Source organism: Stylophora pistillata, chromosome 4, assembly GCF_964205215.1.
Source record: "Stylophora pistillata chromosome 4, jaStyPist1.2, whole genome shotgun sequence".
Lineage (NCBI taxonomy): Eukaryota > Metazoa > Cnidaria > Anthozoa > Scleractinia > Pocilloporidae > Stylophora > Stylophora pistillata.
In genome coordinates this window covers 19288620-19310984 of record NC_142522.1, presented here as the reverse complement: position 1 = coordinate 19310984, position 22365 = coordinate 19288620, and the positions used below count along the sequence as shown (strand labels likewise).

Sequence of the window (22365 nt, the reverse complement as noted above, 5' to 3'; positions counted from 1 at the left end):
AGCTTCTTGAGTGCTTACCAAACCTCCCAAGTGCATCCATAACTCTATAGTGTACGCTGTGGTGTTTACCATTTGTTTTATAACATAACATTGATACATTGTAGGTAAAGAGTTCCCTTTTATTTAACAAATCTTACGCGACCAGAAAAAACAAGCGCGCGCGGAAAAATAGTCTTTGCATTTGCTCACTTCAGCAGCGTATACCCACGGGCAAATGGGGGATGCTAAATTGACCAATCAGAGCGCGCGCTTTACTTTGGTTATGTCATAAAACCAATTATTTAATAACATAACATTGATGCTTTCTAGCAAAAGGGTTCCCTTTTATTTAGCAAACGTTACGCGACAATAAAAAAAAAATGCACGAAAACTAGTCCTTGCGTTTGCTTACTTAAGAAGCGTACACCCATGGGTAAATGGTAAGTACTGAGGTGACCAATCAGAGCGCGCACTTTAATTTTGGTTATGTTATAAAAACTGTTAAAATCACAGCCCAAAGTAATTTTGCACCTAATGAGAAACTAAACATACTCCTTAACTTAATATGCTCACCATTTTTGATAACACCATGCAAAAGCTTGGGTCGTCACGCGTTTCCTCAATTACTATTTTTCTTTGTCGTTTTTAGATTTCTTTTAGATTCAGCAATGAAGCGATTTATCCCATGAAGCCGTCAAAGTAGTGGTCCTTGTTAGTATCTCTGAGACTTCTTCAATTCGAAAATACGTCATTTTTATCGATTTGGGCAACAGTTGTCTCGGCGTTTTAAAACATGTTTTAAAATCCTACGTCATTATTTTAAGATGTCTGTGACAGTGGTAAGCAGGTTGTAGCCGAAATGAGGTTTGATTTATACTAAACAATTCGTGTATTCCCACGTATTCCCATGTATTCCCACGTATTCCCATGTATTCTCACGTATTCCCATTTATTCCCATCTATTCCCATCTATTCCCACGTATTCCCATGTATTGTCACGTATTCCCATGTATTCCCATCTATTCACATGTATTCCCACGTATTCCCATATATTCTCACGTATTCCCATCTATTCCCATGTATTCTCACGTATTCCCATGTATTCCCATCTATTTCCATGTATTCCCACGTATTCCCATGTATTGTCACGTATTCCCATGTATTCCCATGCATTCCCATGTATTCTCACGTATTCCCATGTATTCTCACGTATTCCCATGTATTCCCATGTATTCTCACGTATTCCCATGTATTCCCACGTATTCCCATGTATTCCCATGTATTCTCACGTATTCTCATGTATTCTCACGTGTTCCCATGTATTCCCATATATTCCCATGTATTCTCACGTATTCCCATGTATTCCCATGTATTCTCACGTATTCCCATGTATTCTCACGTATTCCCATGTATTCCCACGTATTCCCATGTATTCCCATGTATTGTCACGTATTCCCATGTATTCCCATCTATTTCCATGTATTCCCACGTATTCCCATGTATTCCCACGTATTCCCATGTATTCCCATGTATTCCCATGTATTCCCATGTATTCCCATCTATTCCCATCTATTCCCATCTATTCCCATGTATTCTAACGTATTCCCATGTATTCCCATGTATTCCCACGTATTCCCATGTATTCCCACGTATTCTCATGTATTCCCATGTATTCCTATGTATTCTCGCGTATTCCCACGTATTCCCACGTATTCCCATATATTCCCATCTATTCCCATGTATTCTCACGTATTCCCACGTATTCCCATGTATTCCCATGTATTCCCATGTATTCTCACGTATTCCCATGTATTCTCACGTATTCCCATGTATTCCCATGTATTCCCACGTATGTATTCCCATCTATTCCCATGTATTCCCATGTATTCTCACGTATTCCCATGTATTCTCACGTATTCCCATGTATTCCCACGTATTCCCATGTATTCCCACGTATTCCCAAGTATTCCCATCTATTCCCATGTATTCCCATCTATTCCCATGTATTCTCACGTATTCCCATGTATTTCCATGTATTCCCATGTATTCCCATGTATTCCCACGTATTCCTATGTATTCCCATGTATTCCCACGTATTCTCATGTATTCCCATCTATTCCCATGTATTCCCATGTATTCTCGCGTATTCCCACGTATTCCCATGTATTCCCATGTATTCCCATCTATTCCCATGTATTCTCACGTATTCCCACGTATTCCCATGTATTCCCACGTATTCCCATGTATTCCCACATATTCCCGTATATTCCCACGTATTCCCATGTATTCTCATGTATTCTCACGTATTCCCATGTATTCCCATGTATTCTCACGTATTCCCATATATTCTCACGTATTCCCATGTATTCCCACGTATTCCCATGGATTCCCACGTATTCCCATGTATTCCCATCTATTCCTATGTATTCCCATCTATTCCCATGTATTCCCATCTATTCCCATGTATTCCTATCTATTCCCATGTATTCTTATCTATTCCCATGTATTCTCACGTATTCCCACGTATTCCCATGTATTCCCACGTATTCCCATGTATTCCCACGTATTCCCATGTATTCCCACGTATTCCCATGTATTCTCGCGTATTCTTATGTATTCCCACGTATTCCCATGTATTGCCATGTATTCCAATCTATTCCCATGTATTCTCACGTATTCCCATGTATTCCCATGTATTCCCACGTATTCCCATGTATTCCCACGTATTCTCATGTATTCCCATCTATTCCCATGTATTCCCATGTATTCTCGCGTATTCCCACGTATTCCCACGTATTCCCATATATTCCCATGTATTCCCATCTATTCCCATGTATTCTCACGTATTCCCACGTAATCCCATGCATTCCCACGTATTCCCATGTATTCCCACGTATTCTCGTATATTCCCACGTATTCCCATGTATTCCCATGTATTCTCACGTATTCCCATGTATTTTCACGTATTCCCATGTATTCCCACGTATTCCCATGTATTCCCACGTATTCCCATGTATTCCCATCTATTCCCATGTATTCCCATGTATTCTCACGTATTCCCATGTATTCTCACGTATTCCCATGTATTCCCACGTATTCCCATGTATTCCCACGTATTCCCATGTATTCCCATGTATTCCCATCTATTCCCATCTATTCCCATCTATTCCCACGTATTCCCATCTATTCCCATGTATTCTCACGTATTCCCACGTATTCCCATGTATTCCCACGTATTCCCATGTATTCCCACGTATTCCCACGTATTCCCATGTATTCCCATGTATTCTCGCGTATTCCCATGTATTCCCATCTATTCCCATGTATTCCCATGTATTCTCACGTATTCCCATGTATTCCCATCTATTTCCATGTATTCCCACGTATTCCCATGTATTCCCAGGTATTCCAATGTATTCCCATGTATTCCCATCTATTCCCATGTATTCCCATCTATTCCCATGTATTCCCATCTATTCCCATGTATTCCCATCTATTCCCATGTATTCTCACGTATTCCCATGTATTCCCATGTATTCCCATGTATTCCCACGTATTCCTATGTATTCCCATGTATTCCCACGTATTCTCATGTATTCCCATCTATTCCCATGTATTCCCATGTATTCTCGCGTATTCCCACGTATTCCCATGTATTCCCATATATCCCCATCTATTCCCATGTATTCTCACGTATTCCCACGTATTCCCATGTATTCCCACGTATTCCCACATATTCCCGTATATTCCCACGTATTCCCATGTATTCCCATGTATTCTCACGTATTCCCATGTATTCCCATGTATTCTCACGTATTCCCATGTATTCTCACGTATTCCCAAGTATTCCCACGTATTCCCATGTATTCCCACGTATTCCCATGTATTCCCATCTATTCCCATGTATTCCCATCTATTCCCATGTATTCCCATGTATTCCCATGTATTCCTATCTATTCCCATGTATTCTTATCTATTCCCATGTATTCTCACGTATTCCCACGTATTCCCACGTATTCCCATGTATTCCCACGTATTCCCATGTATTCCCACGTATTCCCATGTATTCCCATCTATTCCCATGTATTCCCATGTATTCCCATCTATTCCCATCTATTCCCATGTATTCCCTTCTATTCCCATGTATTATTCACGTATTCCCACGTATTCCCATGTATTCTCGCGTATTCCCATGTATTCCCACGTATTCCCATGTATTCCCATCTATTCCCATGTATTCTCACGTATTCCCATGTATTCCCATGTATTCCCACGTATTGCCATGTATTCCCACGTATTCCCGTATATTCCCACGTATTCCCATGTATTCCCATGTATTCCCGTGTATTTCCATGTATTGCAATGTATTCCCACGTATTTCCAAGTTTTCCCATGTATTCCCACCTTTTCCCATGTTTTGCCATGTATTCTTATGTATTCCCATGTATTCCCAGGAAAGCAACGGAACAAATAAATAAATAATTTTAATTTCGACTTCATCTTTCCTCGGAACTTTTTCGGTAGGACTCAAATTTGCTTCTACTTGCTCGTTTTGTTTACCTGCTTCCCCGTGAAGGTTTAATGATTCTTCCATTGAGTATTATGAATATGAACAAGCCAATTTTTTTGTATTCTTTGTTTGTAACTTTTTGAAGCTAGGCAACTGGTACAATAAGATCGGTCTAGATGCCGGTCTAGATGGGAAAAACTAGTAAGGATGGGCCGATACCGACACCAAATATTCGATACCAGCGATACTGAGGTCGGATCGAAAAATATCGATACTAGCGATATTTCACGTGGGAATACATGGGAATACATGGGAATACATGGGAATACGTGGGAATACATGGGAATACATAGGAATACATAAGAATACATGGGAATACGTGGGAATACGTGGGAATACGTGGGAATACACGGAAATACAAGGCAATAAAGGAGAATACATGGGAATACATGGGAATACGTGGAAATACATGGGAATACATGGAAATACGTAGGAATACATGGGAATACGTGGGAATACATGGGAATACTTGGGAATACATGGGAATACATGGAAATACGTGGGAATACATGGGAATACGTGACAATACATGGGAATACATGGGAATACGTGGGAATACATGGGAATAGATGGGAATACATGGGAATACGTGGGAATACATGGGAATAGTGAGAATACATGGGAATACGCGGGAATACATGGGAATACGCGGGAATACATGGGAATACGTGGGAATACATGGGAATAAATGGTAATACATGGAAATATGTGGAAATAAATGGAAATACGTGGCAATACACGGGAATACATGGGAATACGTGGGAATACATGGGAATACGTGGGAATACCTGGGAGTACGTGGGAATACATGGGAATACGTGGGAATACATGGGAACACATGGGAATACGTGGGAATACAAGGATAACTATGGGCGGCCGTCACCACCAAAAATACAAGGCTGTCAAATAGATCAGTAAATACAAAGATGGTTTAAGGATCAGCTGCAGCATAGCGTAGCTAATATAAAGGAATGGTATGGCCAAATTATAGACAGTCTAGATTTCCTTCATGAAACAGAACACCCTATACATAAATAGTTTAGCCAAATGATAAACAGTCTAGTTTCCCATGTCGAGTTGGAACATGAAATTGTGAAATGGACCAGCCAAATTGCGAATAGTCTAGCATTCATTTGCAATACAGTGCACAAACGGTGTAGCGTTGCGTCAAATGACTCATAGTAATTTGGAGTAGCACAGCGTACGCACAAACGGTGTAGCGTTGCGTGAAGTGGCTCAGCGTAATGTCGAATGGTACAGCGTACGTAGAAACAGTGTAGCTTTGCGTGAAAAGGCCCAGCGTAATGTGGAATGGTACAGCGTACACACAAATGGTGTAGCGTTGCGCGAAATGGCTCGGCGTAATGTCAAATGACTCAGCGTTATGTCAAATGGTACATCGTACACACAAACGGTGTAGCGTTGCGTGATATAGCTCAGCCTTCACGTTACGCCACAAGCAAGCTCGACGATTCGCCACAACATCGAAATATTTCATGTAATGCTGAGCAATTTAATGTTCAAAGAGAGCGTCTGATGTTCTGCAAAGCTATTCGACGTAACGCTACACCAAACGTGTGTACGCTGTGTCATGCGACATTACCCTGTGCCATTTCACGCAACGCTACACTGTTTGTATGTACGCTCTACCATTCTACATTACGCTATTTCGCCGAAACCACCAAAAATACAAACCGCAAATGGAACAGCGATCTGCTGGGGGGCATGACGTCATCGAGTGTGAAGACTGGCGCGAAATCATCACATAGTGTGGTCGCTGTGTTGAAGAGCCTTCACTTCGCCTTGCCGTAAACCAGAGTCAATTCGGTAAGTTTCTCCTCTTTTTTTCCCCAGCTGATATTGCATTTATTCGTTGTCCTTCATGAAAGCGTTAATTAAAATAGCAACAAGACTGGATTCTACCATGGTTTGCCGGCCTCCCGGTTTACCACAGTTTGCACGCGTTGGTGCGCCTGAATGTTTATAGTATTAAGTAGTGTTATGACGAGTAATAATGTCGATTGCCGACTGGAGCTCTCTTTTCTTTTCTGACTCGCGCTTACTTTTCAATGAGAGTTTAACTGCAAAGGCTCTTTGAACATTGCAGAAGTACGTTAGAAGTTGGATTTTGTGTGTGCCCTGGACGCCATGGTAAGAAAACTGATAGCCTTGATCTGTTTTGACATTAGATAATCAAAAATGTAGTTTTTGCCAAAGCAACCTTTTTCCGAGTTGGTTTTGAGCACATACATGCCTTCCTTGATGAGACATGTCTGCCATTAAATAAGTAAGAAAAAGCTCAGACATAAGGTAAAAGATAAAAGTCTGTTTACGAACCTAGTGGCCCATTAGGCCGGTGCTTAACTCCGGTTTCTGTAGCATGAAGCGACCAGGAGTATTTCTTCTCCCCCTCGGATGGGATGCCAGTCCATCGCAGGGTTACCCCCAGCATTAGATTGCCGGTACCCATTTATACACCTGGGTGAAGAGAGGCACTGTGAGAGAAAAGTTTCTTCTTGCCTAAGAACACAACACAATGTCCCGGCCGGGACACGAACCCGGACCACTCGACCCGGAGTCGAGCGCACTAACCATGAGGCCACCGCGCCTCCCCAATGTATACCTTTCCCACCGCACTCAATGATATCTTTTGCATGAGTTTTCTTAAAATCCACAAATTTAAATTAGTTGACAATATCCCCAAAAATCCACTCTACTGAAATGCGGACACTGCTCATCGACTTGTTAAACTCTTCCATCTGGGGATTGATATCTGCAGCGCGATATGGCACAGCAAGGTGAACTCTTAATGGGTAAGCAGGGTCACCATATAAGGCCATGGGGTTACCAGTGGAGAAAAAGCATGGTGTTCAGGGGCTCGCAAAAGGCCAAAATCATGTTTGCGGTCCTCTGGAAGAAAATGCACAGTTTGATTGAAAATTGTGTTCTGTACTTTTTAAAAGAAATACAACTTTTATTTATACTACTTGATATGTTCCACGCCTAAAACTGCTTTCACCTATCTATCACTCTGTTTGTATTTACCGTCTGACAGATGGTTCTCATGTGACTAAAAATTGAAAGGAATAATTTCCATTACCTACTGGCCCGTACATGTTGGCTATTATACCACATGGAAATGCAACAGATTGGTATTTCAATCCGTGGACTCTTTTGTGTCCGTTGTACACAATTCCTTGGTTTTCTTGTGGTCGGCAAATGGGTCTTACTGTACCATCTATGAAGCCAAAGCAATTCGGCAGGGGACTTCCTTTCCTTTGTATGGCATCAGCATATCTCTGAAGTAGAGGGGGGCTCATTAAGGTGTGGTTCCATGCTGTCAGACGGTGATGATGTAAGCTGTACACAGTTTCCATTACATAATTAGTGATCATACAAAATTCTGGTACTGGGCGGCCAAAACGATGGATTAGGTCACTGTACCTACAAGGGTACGCTAATCTTCTCAACAAAAGACAAAGGCCTTCAATTCCATCACATACAGTCCCTTGTTCACATGTATACGAATCAGGCAGCGCCACTGCGTCTGCGAGAATAGGTATATCCCTTTTTCGGAAACGAAACTCTGCCCAGCACTCACTTTCGTCGAGTCCTTCCAGGTCAAAATGTTCGCAATTCTGGTAGGGATAGTCGAGATTCTTTGAAGTGTTGGCATCGTAAAACAGTAAAAATTAATCTTCTGAAATGTCACCATCATCGAAACTTGCGATTAACAATTCACGAGCCCCTCTAAAGGTGGCCATTGCTTTTCCTAAACTTCGAAGAGCAAAGCCGCTACAGCTGCGGTCGCGCGCGCTATCTTAAGGCTATTTTTCGCGCGATTGCAACGGCGAACTCTCCCCAAGCCCCCTCGACCAAGTCTGCCGTCCCAGATGTCTGCCGTCGTCGGATCTTAAGCTCCTTAGTGCTTCTTTTTCAGTTGAATTCCAAGACTTTGCTTTGAAAGTTTGAGGATTTTTTGCCTTAAAGCACAGAGTCGAACTATCAGATGGAACAACTTGTATGAATATTAATGCAGCCACGTGACATATATCGTTAAGTTGCATATGTTATTTGAGTTTGCTCGTGATTAACTTTGTCTTTAATCTAACCGCGGAGTATTGCCCGAGTGAACAACAATGCTGTCGGGGTAAATTAGTATTGATGAATAGCTGCATCAAACGTGATTATAGGAAATCACACGAATTCGTGCAATTTGGAATAAATAAGCGCGAGGAAATTTTTCAGAAACCAACAAGGCATTTCGTAAAACGGTTCTCGCGATTGTGAGAAATTAAACTTAAAGCCAGGGAAAGAAGGGGAAACTGGTGTCGTAAGTTCTTAGCGATCTTAACGGGTCGGAACTGTTTCGAACTGTGATTAACTTTAACCGTTAGAATAGAAAACAGCACAAACTCCTTTTAGATCGCTTGAACAACAATTGTGGGCTTGAAAAAACTCTTTCGCCCATTTGACTCGTTGAATGAGACATACATACATACATACATACTTTATTTATTCCAGAAGCAGACTATGTATACACTAAGAGGAAATGGAAAATATGCTTCCAGAAAAGGAAGTTAAGAGGTTATCCCTATGTGAAAACTCCCTAAAAAATAAGTCTAAATGAAAATAAAATACTTAGTTATAATTAAATATTTAAATACAATTTAAGCTGAGATTTAAAATGCTGAAGATTATCAGCTTCCACTATGTTTCTTGGTAATTCATTCCATAATTTAACAATCCTAATGAAGAACGAATGTTTATAACAATTAAGTCTTGCTGGTTTGACGTAAAGTTTGTACTGATGATTTGCTCTCGTACATCTAGTTGTGGCAAAATCAAAAAAGGTTCCAAAATCTAAATGGTAAAAACCAAAAACAATTTTATAACACTCAATTAAAGATAGATAAGTTCTACGGTCAGAAAGAGTAGGCCATTTTAGCAATTTGCATCGGTCTTCGTAGGACATGTCTCCTTTGCGTTGATTTAAAGCAAGTCTTGAAGCTCTTCGCTGTACATTCTCAAGAGCATGGATGTCCTTGACGAGGTAAGGACACCAGACAGGTACCACATATTCCAAAATTGGCCGTACAAGAGATTTGTAGAGCATAGAAAAAATATTTGCATTAGCGGTGCCTATCGAGCGTTTAATAGAACCTAGGACTTTATTCGCTTTGTTCACAGTTATACCAATGTGGTTACTCCATGAGAGGTCCTTAGTTATTATAACACCGAGATCTTTAAATTTATCTACGTCTTTCAAGGGCTGTCCAAAGAAATAATTGGTCACTGACTTATCACGTGAATGTGTAATTCGCATAGATTGACATTTATCCGCGTTAAAACGTAATTGCCATTTACAAGCCCATTCGCCAATATTGGTAAGATCTTCCTGAAGACGCTGACAATCTGTGATCGGGTCAATTATCTCTCTATAGATCTTCGTATCGTCTGCATATAATTTGATTGTGGACGATACACATTCTGTTATGTCATTAATATACAGCAAAAACAATAAAGGCCCAAGGATGGTCCCCTGTGGAGTGCCGGAGGTTACATACGACCAATCAGAACAAGATCCCCTGATAACTACACGTTGTTTGCGACCAACCAGAAAATGTCTGAGCCAGTTAAGCAGACAACCGTCGATGCCATTACTTTTTAATTTTAAAAGCAGCCGCTCGTGAGGGACACTGTCAAAGGCTTTAGCAAGATCGAGAAAGATGACGTCGGTAGGAGTGGAGAGATTTCGTGATTTCGCCCAGTCATTAAAAGTTGATAATAATTGAGTTGCAGTAGATCTTCCTCGCAGAAAGCCGAATTGATTGTTGTTGATAAGGTCAATTTCACGCCAGAAATTAAACATCCTGTCGAAAACAATTTTTTCACCGATCTTACAAGGGATTGAAGTAAGGGAAATTGGGCGGTAGTTTTCTCTCGAAGACTTAGGACCCTTCTTGTGTAGAGGTGTAATATCTGCGTGTTTCCATTCATCTGGTAAGAGGCCAGCAGAGAACGATTTATTTAGCATATAGGTCAACGAAGGTGCTAATTCCGAAGCACACGATTTTAAGATGCACGGCGCGATAAGGTCAGGCCCAGGGGACTTGTTGGGCTTGAGTTTTAGGAGGAGGCGGCTTACCTCATCAACACAACAATCAATGTTTGCAAGCTTCTTGTCGACAATACAATCCTGTATAGGGAAATTTACATAATCTTCAGTGGTAAATACCGAAGAGAAATATGAGTTCATGCTTTGAGCAATATCAGAGTCGTCTGTTAGAACAGATCCATCAACTTTCAAGGAGATAAGAGTGTTAGTACCTCTTCTCTTAGACTTGACAAAATTCCAGAAAGGCTTAGGGTTTTCATTTTCCTGCAGATCAAGCGCTAGTTTCTTTATATATGACCACCGCGCTGTGTTACAAAGTCTCTTAACTGAGTTGTTGAGTTTCCGATACTTTTCCCAAATAACAATTTTGTTACTTCTGCGCGCTCTGTGATACAACGATTTCTTCTTTTTACACAAAACAATAAGCTCCTTTGTAATCCAAGGGACATTCAATCTCGTTTTGCTCTTGCGTTTGGGAATACACTCGTCGACTGCTGTGAATAATAAATCTTTCCAGCAAGCCCAGTTATGATTGATATCGCTGTCGAAGAAAGCGCAATGCCATGGAATGTAGGACAGCAATGATCTTAGGTGATCCCAGTCGGCTTTACCATAGCAATACAACAGCTTTTGTGATTTGCGCTGGATATAAGGAATACCAGATAACAAAAAAGAGATAGAATTATGATCCGAGAAGGGTTCCCCAACTGCCAAATTGTCTACGAGGTCGGGCGAAGTAGTGAGAACTAGGTCTAGGATGTTGGACTCTCTAGTAGGTTGATTTACTAACTGTGTCAGAAAATTATCCTGGACGACGTCCATCATCAGCGTGTAAATGTCAGAGTGCCGTAAAGCTCTGTTATTCAACCAATCAATCTCCGGAAGATTAAAATCGCCAAGAAGAATCAACTCGTTTGTCGAAAGCTCTTGCAAAGCAGCTTGCAGGTCCTCTAAAGGCTTGGGATCATTATTAGGCGGTCGATAGAAAACTCCCAAGATAATTTTTCGGTTGTGCGAGAGCAGAAGATCGACGAAGATGAACTCTGAGTCCTTCTGTAGAGTGTCACGAGGAACTGCTTTGATATAATCTCGCGTAGCAATCAATACCCCGCCTCCATGGCGTCCATTGAGCTTTCGGTCCCGTCTAAAAACCGTGTAATTAGCTGGAAATATTTCACCGTCTGGAATTGAGCTGTCCAGATGAGTTTCAGTTAAAACAATTATATCGTAGCCCAGAGCAGCGATGGCCAAATCAAGCTTACCCGTTTTATTTACAATGCTTCGTGCATTAGCGTAAAATGTTAGAAGACGAGTAGACTTTGGCTTTTCTATAGCATTATGCTGTTGGTTACCATTTGGACCAGGATTCGGGTTTATATCGCCGCTCAACTGGAGAAGAATTATTTGATATCTTGCAACGGAGTTAGGATAATAACTAATTCTCGACGAAGATTGGCCTAAATCAGCCGCTATTCCGCAGTATAGGAGAAGTAAACCCAATATAAAACATGAGAGAACGGAGCGTCGAAATGGACGACCGACCGCCATGACACACGTGGATCACGTGGATCACACAGTGGTTATTCAATGTCGTGGTTCTTCTTGTCCACTGTTTCCTGGTCGAATCGGAATTTGTAATGTTGGTTTTTGTGGAAGGGAGGAAAACTGGAGGACCTGGAGAAAAGCCACTGAACCAAGGATGAGAACCAACAACAAACTGAACCCACACGTGATGCCAGCTCTTCGAGACGACTCTCGGAGATGGAAAAATTTCTAGTTCGAGTTATTTTCTCTTCGCTAACCTGCTAGACTGGAGGTAAAGTTAATTTAAAGAACATCTCCCAAATCTGAGCTATGGCGTCTCTGGTCAACAGTCACCATGGTTACGGAGTAGAGCTGACAACTGAATCATTGGTGAAGGTAATGGTGTTGTGGATATATCTGAGAGATAGAAAGGGTCGTCTTAAACGGTGGATAAAGTCTAAAAAATTCTTTTATGAGTCTCAGATGCTTTTAGAAGAGTGAATTCATAGGAGTTTTACTATTCTTATGCTGCGAATACGCCTGAGTTATTTCTTTCAAAAAAATTTGCCTCGTTTGCAGAAAGTCTTCGTTGGATATGAGTGTACGTGCTTTTCTTGAATTTCTGTTTACATTATATCTCATATGACGTTATTGAGAAATCTTCTCAGCGATAAAATCTTAGGATAATCGTTCTATTGCTGATAAAGAAGGAAGCGCACTATCATGTTGCTATAGGAACTGCGGTAGGTCTTAACTCTAATTTCAAATGTCAAGCACAAGTGAACCCATGGATCAAAATTATACCCGGAGATCCATATCCTTTTTTCAGAACTATTCAGTGTTTCCCAAGGAAATTTTTATATCTTCAGAATGCTGCATGTATTTCAAAAGCCTTCAATTTCATCGAGTTTCTTTTTCCAAAAGCTTCGTGGAAAATTAAACTTCATTCCTAATTTCATTAGGTCACGATTCACGCGTCGATTGACGTGAAAAACGTGATTTCCTTCATCCAAAGACCAAAGTAACGCGATCACTCAACGTGACAACTCCGGCTAAGAATCCTGGAGAAAAAACTGTTGAATAACTTAGTAAAGTTATTTTTCAAATAGATCTTTTTTTTCGCCTTTAACTTAACTGCGAAAGGACTTGGAAAAAGTAACCAACAATCATCTTTGGCTGTTTGGTAACGTTATTTATCCTATTCAAAGGGCAAACATGATGTGACCAGTTCCATGGACGCCTTAAGAATATATACTAGAAGACTAGCAGTTTCAACTCAAATAGATCTTTATTTTGCCTGCAATGAAATTGATTGCAAAAATAAGAATCGAAGAATCAAAACGGTGCATACTAATCGTTATGCATTGTAAAGAGAATACAGAGAACAGTAGTCATCCAAACAGAAGATTGATTTTCTAATAATTTCCATGGTTCTGTTTGATCAAGTTGTAAGATTGTACTAGTTTACGACTGCTATCTCTAAAGAGATAAAAATATTTAGTGCTCAGTCATAAAAGTAAACACATTACCATGTATTATCCACATGTACTTGCATACGTCGTCTGGAAGAAGTAAATCAGTGAAGTGGTGTCCACGTAACCGGGCGACTTTACTGACACTGTCGCTCCATTAAAGCACCCAAAGCAAGATCCCCTTTCTAAATCTCCTCACGTATCATTCTGACTTTCTACTGAGGACTTTCTGCAGTGGGGACTACGCTTAGCAATGAAGTTTTTCTGTCGCATGCAATGAACAAATGTTTAGGTATGAAGGGCGGAGGAAGGAGTACTATTCAGCCGTGCCATCTCCGTCTTCCTCTTTAGCGCTGGTGTTTTCAAGCAATTTGAGCCAAAGCGGATACGCAGAACTTTCTTTTTATGGAGGAGTTGGCACGAAATACTAAGAATGATGGGAGGAGTGCCATTCTTTGTGTTGTTCTAGAGCGGGAGAAACTGACATCGGAAATTGAGCAAATCTGATACTGTATGTTGCAATGATAAAGCTTCGGGTCGGTAGTCACGTAGAAAGCAATTATTTTCGGTGGATTTAGAGGGCGCACAAAGTATGGACAATGATGTTATCTTCTTCTACAGGAAAGTTAACAACATTTGGTCATTGGGCATTAAATCAGGAGGTTGATGGGGTTTAGAAACTCTTCTGGTCCTGTGCATGTGAGATTAACTAGTATAGAATGCACGCTATCAAGCCTTGCAATAGTTAACCCTCATTGTCATGTTTTCTCAATTAAAGGCCTAAACTCAATGATACATGAAGTGTTCAATGATGACCTGTGGCGATTATTGTTATAACTCTGATTCTTTTATTTTTATTGTTTCGCCAAACTTTTTTTTGTCTTCCCCAGACAGTCGTACATAAGACCGTTTATTTCTCGTCTTTTTCAAAAGATGCATGTAGCAGTTATGCATGAACCATAATTAAATAAAACTGGACTCAGTTCAACATTTGATAGCCATTGTTTGATTTTCAGTTCAGAAATGGACAGAATATTTTGGTTGCGATTTTTTAATTTTCAAATCTAGTAAAAAAGAATTTGCAAATATTCGTTTAATTTTAAGAGTAATTTTGAACGAGTGATTGTAATTCTATGCCATTTTAAAAGTTCAGTTTGGAATTCTAGATTTCTTCATCCAGAGTTGCAAAAAGTCGCGTGACCAATAATTGAATCTATTATTACTTCCGCGAGCGCTTACGAAATTTGTACTGCAGCCTCCGCACTACGCATATTTCAGTCTCGATCTTCTCTTTATGTATTGATCATCCGCCCAAAAGAGCTTGGAATAATCAGTCGATGGAAAAAGCAGAAGTAAATTCTCTTCTTAACAGTTGATTGCAACGTTTGAACAACATTCACTCTCTGAATGTTGAAGCAGTAGACCGTTACTGTTACCCCTTGTCACGCGCACTCTCGCCCACTCAATTTGAAAGCGTGGGCGATGATCATTGCAAAACTAAACCGCAAATCGACCGGTTCGGAATAAATATATTTACATCTAACAGACACAAGAACAATATTCGAGGTCTTGATACAGTGCAAACTATCCAGTACGTCTCAAACGCTAGTATTTCCCACAATGAGCGACCTCAATATGGAGATGTTCTTAGACGAAAGACTACATGATATTGACGAGTTCATTCAATCTGAACTAGGATTTGCTCCCTTGAATGACACAGAACCATTTATAGGTGAAGAAGTACATAGTCTGAGCTCTACGCTTGGTGCTCCTGATGCTGTGCTCCTCGAACCTTTGCCGGGTAAAGATAAGTTTATAAATTTCTATCGTATACTATGCTGGGATGATGATGCATGTTAGTGCAATTAGTGAACGTACTCTAAGCGAGTTGGAAAATGTGGTATCTTTATTCTCGTCATTTACTTAGCTATCAGCCATTTTTCCTCTAGGTTTGCACGCTGACCCGAAGCACTCAATCCTTAGGCGCAATTCCATGTCCAAGCGTATGTTTCGAAAATAAATGAGGAAGTCAGTCGATAACACTTTGCTGACGTGTCATAAAAACACGACAATTGCCTTATTTATCACTCTCTCTCGGGCAACGTGTCATATTTGAAATTGTTCATTTTGGTTCATTTCTTGAAGAGCCAGCCAGCTTGCTGGCCAGTACTCAGATGGAAAGCCAAGCCTTTGAGGTGGAAGCAGAAATTCAGATAACGGATTTGAAAGATGTTTACGACAAAAAGACCAAGAAAACCAACAAGGGGCATTTAGAATATTCCTTGGAGGACTCAAAAGTGTCCTTAACGATTCGAGCATCTGATGAAATTACAGGTCTTAGGGCGTACACTCAAAGGTGTGCTGAAGCTGCGATCAAGACTCGCGATGCTACAGGTAAGACGAGCATCCCAAAATACGTAAAACACTGATATTTGTATCCTGTTAATGAGAATGGATAGGTATTGTCACTGTTTATGTACAGTTTAGTTGTAGTCTCGACTGGGTAACCAGCGCTGATAAATTGAGCAATTGTTTGAGCCTGTAGGTTCAGTGAAATTTGAAGTAGATACTATGCAAGACGATGCAATGTTTCGCTGTTGAAGTTAATTTGGTTCTTGTTCCACCCGTCTTATTGGCCAAATGTTTGAATCTATAGGTCCAGTGGAGCTAGAAGTAAATATTACACAAGGCGATGCAAAGTACCACCTTGCAACGGTTGATCTTGGGTCGGTGTACAGAACGCAAGAAGGTGATACAGTATATAGGCTAGAGAAGGCAGACGTCGTTCACCGAAACAAATGGGAACTGTTGATAGCCCTGGAATTTAAGTCAGGCTTGAGGGGAATGGTGAAATCAAGGCCATTCAGAGTTACAACTAAGGCAAGCTTCAAAATGAAGAGGGATGGAGTTGGTTAGTAATTATTTAACTTATGAGGTACATTTGTTGGCGGTTTTCACTTTATCCACTTCGAGCTAAGAGCTTTAGATTGTTACAGCCGTCAAGAATAAGCTTTATTTTTTATTCTTGAAGAATTGTTAAGAGATTTTCACCATTTTATTTAAAAGAAGAATCTTTGTAAGGTCAAAATAGTGCTCTCTTGCTATGTATGCTTTTGGATTAGCTAAATCAGTCAAAAAGGAACTTCCGATCCCAGGTAATGGGAAGCTTCTGGTGATGTTCATTATTTTATTTGATGTAACGGTTTCCCTCATAGGTCATTGTTTGCCTAAAAGTGGTACCATGCAACGGATTATTCGAAAGTTTAAGTGGTCTGACATCAACGATGTAACTGAGTTGTCTTCAAGAAGCAGGCATTCCAGGCATCGTGGAATGAGACAGGGTTAGTTGTCGAATGCCTTGTAACCAGCGTTTACAAGGAGTTTTGAATTTTCTTTTTGATAAGTCAGAATATTTAAAAAATAAGTGTCAAAATTGTGTGAGATGTTTCAAAAAATTGTGAAAAGAAATCAGACAAGAGTTGATAAACATCACAGATTGAAGTACTATAAACACTTTACTAAACTTTTAGGAGTGCCTTTTCTTCTCTTCGTTTATTCTGCATACATAACTCTTCAGTATCTATTATTAAGAATTTAAACACTGATGCAAATGATCGCATGGGGTCAAACTAAATATAATAGAATTTTGTAACGTCTGTCGTCAATAGAACTGAAATAGCGAATCATTCAACACTGTCGCGAAATTTCCGTATAAGAATGGCTTGATTAATTTTAAAAATGAGTTATTTAAGAACTCCAGGTGAAAACAAAGATCAGACATTTCGCAAGAAAAGGAAAGTTAAGCACTAATCTATGCAAAGATGTTGATCAGAATTCATTTGTTACATAACTTTGAACCTCCGCTCGTATCCGGTCAGTTGCGAAACATTGAAAGGTCACGTTTACCTTTTCTAATTTCGTAGTGTCTGACAATTCATCAAGGTTTTTTTTTTTCAATTTAAACACATGTATAATAGTATTAACATTGGTGTACGATATGTAATCCCTTTCAATCCGTTTGATCAAAGTGACCCAACTTAATGGGCCAACGTATAGCTATCGTCGAACTCTCAATCAACGGTCTCTATACGACTTTTATAAGTGCTTATGTCTTTTATTTACCTATTTCGTGAATGCCACAAGTCAGAAAAAAGATCAGGGAAAAGTGAATTTCTTTAAGTTTAGGGAAAATCAGGGAATTTGACTTCGAGTCTGGGAAAGTTTACATATTTGAAAGAAAGCAGGGAAAAGTGAAGTTTAAGTAAATAAGAAGTTGTATATCTATTTATTTGATATGAAAGAGGGTGACACTTTCCTTTTTATGATGCCGATGATACTAATTTTTAAGTACAGTGACCGATATCTGACCAGCTTAGCATTTGAGATAATTTGGTTTTAACAATGGGGTTGATAATGTAAATTTGGCACCGTAGAGAGTCTCTGAAGATGACTTTTCGAGCTTTCCCCCATTCGTCATAGCGAAGGGCTTTTTACAGTGGCCAATTTACACTATGAAAGTCCTTATTAATGTTATTTTTTAATGAAATTGAACTACTAGCTGATGTAGGGTTTCCAAGAATCAATTCTCTTACCATGTTACCTTAGAGCACTATCAATTTATATACACTATATGTGACCTTCTGAAAGTACAAAGTAATGGTTGGATGCCATTATCAGGATTAGTTTGTAAAATTGTTAGTTCAGTTGATTAAGGACATTTTACGTTTGTCAAGGAAAAGTCGCAGAGAATTCAAAATCATCCAACTGTGGTAACAATGACTTCATAGGAGCCGATTTAATAGTAATGAGTTTTATGTATTTTCACTCAGAATGTCTAGATCGCGAAGCTTTGAATCGGGATTTTGTGCAATTTACTCTAGAGGACGAAGATGGTTTTGCGACACAGCACACGTTTGCTGAGAGATTTATGACTCAGGATTCCAACCATATATCAAGACATACTACTACTGCGAAGGTCTTGCTCCGAAACAACACAGCCTTAGATACGCGTGCGGTAAGTGTGAGCTGCCTCACCTATATTTTGGTTTACTTGACAGGGCACCCTGAAAGTAGAATTATTCCTTAGCAGTCAAATGTTAACTGAACATTGTCGTTGCGGCTTTGTAGAAGGCCTGTTTTGAAGCATAATCTGCAAACCCAGAAGTTAGTTTGCTGGAAATGTTACTGAGTATAAATGTATAGGAGTTATATGGTGGTATAAGCAGCATCCATCAAAGATACCACTATTTCTCATCTCAGTTTGGTTCCTACTAGTGACATGTATCCAGGCATTTTTTAAGGGAGCTCTTCCCATTTGACGAATTACAGTGCTCTATCAGCGTTGATGAGAATTGATAGTAGAATGTAACCGAGTATTGCATGGGTTGGGGCTCTTACTTTACTCTGAAAGATTGCGGTTCTGAATGGACACTTTTACCCTCGCCTCTGGATAGATTCAATTGATTCTGAAATTTTTTTCCAGATTTCAATTCCACATAACAGAACTGATACACAATGTATACCTAAAGCTGTGTTTCTCAATGGTGATTCTAATGATCATATAGGAGTGAATAATCTTTTTAATGTGTAAGTCTACAATCAAAATTGTTTGGATTAAAATTTAGAATATTAAAGCAGGGCATTAATTATTTTTTGTTTGACTATTGTGTCCATGTTTTCCACCCTTCGCTTCAATATATTGGATAGCTTTGCTCTTTATTGCTCTTAATGTTCCTCTTGGAGTCTCTAACCTTAAAAAAATCGAATCCTCTATCAGATGTAATGAACTTCAAATTTTTTGTAGAACTCCTGTGCACTTTCTTTGGTTTCTGTATCTAAATATTTCAATAAGCTGACTCTGTGATTTCCATTTCATAGATATTTAACACTGGCAACATCTCAGCGAAGTAACCTGTATTGCTCAGTCTCTTTAAATCATTAAATATAATACTGTTTTATCAACTGTAAAACTGAAGAATAGGGAGATTTTTTTTAACTTTATTTTTGAAAATTCACTTTTAGAAAACGATATCTTGACATAGTGATTGCAATTTGGAGATGAAATATGGGGTTGCAGAACTGGTAGTTACAGAGCTCTCGTCTCGCAAGGATAGTCTTTCTTGTGAGAAAAATGATCACAACTTTTTGGAAATAATTAGGCACTTTTTTTTTTAACTATTTCAAAGTAAAAAACCAAAACCTATGTGAAAGTCACGATTCATCAAATTAGTGGTGTTTAAAAAAACAAAACTATTTCAGACTACCTTTACAATTTCATCCCAATCAGTAGCAATTCCATGCGATGCGAAAAATATTTCAATATGTTTCGAAATATATACCCTTAATGGCTAAGTTCATTTCGTTTCAGGTCACCGCGTATTATAGCCATAATCCAAAAATTGACTACGTTGTAGAGGAAGTTGACACTCTTGGTATGTTGAAATTAGTGAGAAAGAAACCTACACTTATCCACCCGCACGGCAAAGGAAGAAGACGCAAAAGTATTGAAGGTGAATTCTGGTGGGCTTGCGGATATTGCTTCTTTGAACGTCGCAAGAAGTCGACTATAAAAGCTCACATCATGCAGAGGGTTTGCCAAAAGCCATTAGCAATCAAATCGCCACATAAAAAGAAAATGAAACGACAGCTAAGTCATGGAGACCTAGAAGAGTGCGAGTTTGATGATTATTCGTGGAAAGCCTCTCTATCCGTTTAAGGACCAATTGCGGGGAATCTTAATGTGAACACCGATTTTGATGTTTGAAATGTTTGACTCATATATTTTATACTGCCTTGATTGTAAGTAGTGTATAAAAGAACTTCTCGGTATCAGAAGAATGGTTCAAGTTAAAAGTGATACCAGTTTGTACCAAATTTGTGGTCCACTCATCTGATCATAAACTGTAAGTTTTGTTTATATAATACCCTCTTTAGACAACATGTTTAATACTTTTTGAAAGTTTTGTTTATATAATACCCTCTTTAGACAACATGTTTAATATTTTTTGTAAGTTTTGTTTAAATAATACCCTCTTTAGACAACATGTTTAATACTTTTTGTAAGTTTTGTTTATATAATACCCTCTTTAGACAACGTGTTTAATACTTTTTGTAAGTTTTGTTTATATAGTACCCTCTTTAGACAACATATTTAATACTTTTTGTAAGTTCTGTTTATATAATACCCTCTTTAGACAACATGTTTAATACTTTTTGTAAGTTTTGCTTATATAATACCCTCTTTAGACAACATGTTTAATACTTTTTGTAAGTTTTGTTTATATAATACCCTCTTTAGACAACATGTTTAATACTTTTTGTAAGTACCAAGTTGTAACATAGCAGAAGTCCTTTTAAAGTAAGGCAGGAAACGGGATTCAAGATTTGTGGCAAATATGTGGTCTACACTCCTGACCATAAACTGTACATTTTGTATATCATAACTTTTTTTTATTGACATTTTGTTTATACCTTTTTTATCGCAGCATGTTTAACGCTTGTGGTAACTTCAAATTGTAATATAGTAGAGATATTTTTCATGTAATTTAGCAAACGTAACTTGAGATTTACAATATTGAAAAACGAAATACATCAAATACTACTGTGCAAGCCATAATGTCTTGTTTTATTACAGATTTTTAGTGCGTTGAATATACTTTATTTTTCTTATTAATCATCAAGCACCGTCTCAACATTAATAGAGTCGAATCAGGCTTTGTTAAATTGCTGTTTAAGAGACAGTCTAGGGTCTTTTTAAGGGGGCGAATGGACAACAATGAAAGAGAACTAAACTTGGCATTAAAAAACAAACAAACAAACAAACGAACAAAAGATATCATGTCAAAATATTCCTTATTGGACGATCGATGATCAGTTCAACTCCGGCAATTTACGTTTTCCTAACATTTTTTTGCCTCATGATTGTTGTATTCCGTAATAGTTTCCTCGATATATTCACGTGATCTCGTAGATTTAGAGCATGGAGAATTCTTATTCATACTTTTTTCTACCTGTTTCTCAGAGTTACAAAAAGGTGATGACACCACTGATAGTCAGAAAGTTCCCGTGCTCGGTTTTGTTCCAATTTCTTTCGAAATGTTGCTGATCGTGAACGTTGTGAGCGATTAAGTGTGAGTTTATCGAAGTTGAAATAGACTTATAGTTTATTCAAAAGTTATGTAATGGCTAGTTTTTGCGGTTGATGTGAAGTAATACGAATTAGTTCTGTAAACTTGCGTAAGTAAATTTCAGGTGAGGGAACAGTTTATACTCGTTTTTCGGGAGGCAAAAGTAGCATAAGTCATCTTTCTATAAATTAATGATTACTAGGGTTCTGAAATTCTCAGTGGACCATACAGATTCAAATGCTTCACTTTTGCTACCTGTCACGGGATCGAATACCTCGATTTCATCATAGAATGCCCTCAGGTCTGTTAATCGAGGAAAATGGTTCCTAAATTAAATCATAATGACAGAATCAGTGATCTGTTATACTAGCCTGAACAATGGGGTGGCTTTTGACAAGTTTGAGAATACCACCTTTGTTGCTGCTAAATCGGGCGTATCAATGTAACAAATGATTTCCGGATTGCGAAATGTTCCATCTGCTGGTCACGAAAACCTTACTATGCTAATACAGCCAAAACCTCAAAACGCAGGTATGTTTGAAGAAACAAAACAGATGATAGTTCGGTGTGTATTGA

At 39.0% G+C, this 22365-nt stretch overlaps 2 protein-coding genes and 1 pseudogene across 2 annotated transcripts in view; 1 reads left to right on the top strand and 2 right to left on the bottom strand.

The window, feature by feature from the left end:
* Positions 1–7563: 7563 nt before the first annotated feature.
* Positions 7564–8388, bottom strand: LOC148732752 (uncharacterized; annotated as a pseudogene).
* Positions 8389–9979: 1591 nt separating this feature from the next.
* LOC148732751 (uncharacterized) lies at positions 9980–12215 on the bottom strand. Its single transcript, XM_088757901.1, has 2 exons — positions 10698–12215; positions 9980–10039 (listed from the first exon to the last, which is right to left on the bottom strand). The coding sequence occupies exons 1-2, from the start codon at positions 12213–12215 to the stop codon at positions 9980–9982; spliced, it is 1578 nt and encodes a 525-aa protein (XP_088614027.1).
* A 3013-nt stretch (positions 12216–15228) lies between these two features.
* LOC111332757 (uncharacterized) overlaps positions 15229–22365 on the top strand; it is an 18078-nt gene continuing 10941 nt past the window's right edge. Inside the window, exons 1-6 of the mRNA XM_022938189.2 lie at positions 15229–15464; positions 15809–16057; positions 16320–16574; positions 16879–17004; positions 18493–18677; positions 20031–22320. Coding sequence (XP_022793924.2) covers positions 15284–15464; positions 15809–16057; positions 16320–16574; positions 16879–17004; positions 18493–18677; positions 20031–20378 — 1344 coding nt within the window. The 5' untranslated portion in view covers positions 15229–15283 and the 3' untranslated portion in view covers positions 20379–22320. The remainder of the gene's footprint in view (positions 15465–15808; positions 16058–16319; positions 16575–16878; positions 17005–18492; positions 18678–20030; positions 22321–22365) is intronic.